The 2291-nt window shown below is 36.2% G+C and overlaps 1 protein-coding gene across 1 annotated transcript; it reads right to left on the bottom strand.

Annotated features, from left to right (window-relative positions):
• Nucleotides 1–1418, bottom strand: LOC114530618. The gene is made up of 2 exons (XM_028552211.1): nt 976–1418; nt 1–873 (listed from the first exon to the last, which is right to left on the bottom strand). The coding sequence occupies exons 1-2, from the start codon at nt 1181–1183 to the stop codon at nt 392–394; spliced, it is 690 nt and encodes a 229-aa protein (XP_028408012.1). The 5' UTR covers nt 1184–1418; the 3' UTR covers nt 1–391.
• Between the last annotated feature and the right edge of the window lie 873 nt (nt 1419–2291).

Here is a 2291-nt window from a genome sequence, read left to right as displayed (position 1 = left end):
TACAACATGTTTATTGAAATTATTTACATTTACACTTCTTAAAAAGAGATTATCCGCCGATGCCTTCAACTTGACCACCGTGTCTATCGATACAATCGCATTGTTTGGAATGTTCTTCTGATGTAATTTTTGCCTACCTAATATGCATATGCGACTTGCAATGCAATTCTTCTTTTGAGATATATAAATTTCGCAACTACCAAATTTTTGTCTTTATTATACACTCCATGGCGTTTCACTAGTTTCCAAGACTCTTCACTAGTTTACATCTCTTAAAACTAGAATTGCATTGCATGCAAGTTGCAATAAAATTGCATCGTAACATGGCTTAAAGATGGACAATTAAAATCATTAATTCATTCACAGATATAATGTACAAGATAAATTTTATTCACTTTGAGTGTTTGGCGTGTTGCACTTTAATGAGCATAATGAACTCGACTGTGCCAAATGCTAAGGCAAGAGCATTCTTTGCGATAAACACGGAAGATTCGTATTGATGTGTGTGCCAAATCACAGCTCGAATAACCAGGAATGGAAAATTAATTCCGATTGTCTCGAGGAAACCAAGAATAATGGTTATCCTTGTTCTTTCTTTAACATTCCCATTTTCTCCGAATTTATTTCGAATCAGACTGAGCGATGAGAGAAGGAAGCTTAAACATGTGAAGAATACGATGCAGACCTCGGTCGCGGAGTTCAAGTCGAATTTTCCTCCGTCGATCTGGGTTAGGTAAGGATCCAGCATTTCGATCGCGTCAAAGATATTCAAGCCCGTTAATGCAGCGAGCGATAGAATGAACTTTTGAAATGATGGGCCAATCGCAAGTTGGAGCAAAAGCATCAACAAAGCTGAGGTAATACATAGCGTACCTTTAAATGAATATAATATATAAACCTCTTTAATCATCCTTCTTAATCTGAGTAAAAAACATACATGATGCAGTAAATTTGTAGTATGGGGTATTAGTATACCTTTCAATGCATTGGTAGTAAGTTCATCCTCATTTGTCAACTTTTTTGCAACTGTACTGAATATTATAGCTACCATAGCAACGTAAGCTATCATATAAGTTCCCCAAATTATCCAAACATACCATATTTCTTTTTCTACTTCGGCGTACTTTAGTTCCCAATTGCGACGCAAGAAATGCACCGCCAAAATAGGAGCTGGTAGAAACATCAGGAAACACCAACCGAACTGGGGGTGTTGGTATACTATCAAATAAGAGACGAGAATAGCAACTTGTGTGCAGTAGAGAATACATAAGACTACCCAGCCGAGAAAAACTAGGAGATGGGATCTTTCCACCCTAGTTTGGGTAGTTTCAATTGAACTATCTGCCGTAGTTGAACATATATGTTTTCAGAAATGCTTTTTATCAAAGGATTATTTGACCTTTAAATCGCGTGACACTCTAAAGACGAACTGAGTGTGGTATGGGTGTTTTTGTTTTGGAACCAGAAGATATACTATACGGTGTCTGGGCATGTCGTGAAAAAAAAACAGGAAGACGAAAACCGGAACGATAGGAATTTGAAGAATTTATTCTAAGCTAGAGTTGCTACCACTTTTTGAAATTGTAAGAAAATTTTTGAAAATGGAAATTAGCATAACTGTAGATATACCATTTTTACTAATTTCCAAAACTAGAAATTTTCGTACAATTTCACAAAGTGGTAGCAAATGAAATCCAGCTTAGAATAATGTACTTCAGTGATCCATCATCCATATAATTTTCTTCCTTAGCAATTATTTTGCTGGATGCCCAAACCTCCTCTCTATACAGTTTTGTTTCACGATTTGTTTTTGATTCTCTATCAAGATTTGAGAGTCTTAATTTCCTTGCGACATGCATAATGACGTTTAATTATAGTGATAACTTTGAAATCGTTTTAAAAACGTTTGAAAGCAGTTAATTAAACGATATTTATGAGCACCGTTTACACTATATACACTCAATTGATCGGCACGGTACGGCCGTAAAATGGGTACCCGTACTAATCTAAACCGGGCTCGGCCTAGTATTGGTAGTCTGCATGAACGAACTCGAGAGAAAACAGCCATCAGCCGTTTCTTGCAATGAATTGAGTGTAGTATAAACCGCAAGAAAATGGACCAACACATAAAGAATAACCGCCAAATTCAACTTGCTAAATCCTACGCCTAAATTTGATCTGTAATATACCAAACTTCAGGGGATTTTAGATTGAATCTAATAGCTACATTATTAAAGCTGTTATATAGGTTATAACTCAGCCATGCTGTAGGTAAATGCCGCGCTTATTAA

Source organism: Dendronephthya gigantea, unplaced genomic scaffold (assembly GCF_004324835.1).
Source record: "Dendronephthya gigantea isolate DGI-Jeju-01 unplaced genomic scaffold, DenGig_1.0 000064F, whole genome shotgun sequence".
Lineage (NCBI taxonomy): Eukaryota > Metazoa > Cnidaria > Anthozoa > Malacalcyonacea > Nephtheidae > Dendronephthya > Dendronephthya gigantea.
The sequence above is the reverse complement of the archived record's forward strand: the minus strand, read 5'-3'. Positions and strand labels throughout refer to the sequence as shown.

Excerpts from the sequence above, each read along its gene's own strand:
- LOC114530618 (XM_028552211.1), bottom strand. The coding sequence starts at position 1,183 with ATGTTTCTACCAGCTCCTATTTTGGCGGTGCATTTCTTGCGTCGCAAT. Across the intron at positions 874-975 it reads TACTACCAATGCATTGAAAG|GTACGCTATGTATTACCTCA; the intron begins GTATACTAATAC and ends ATTCATTTAAAG.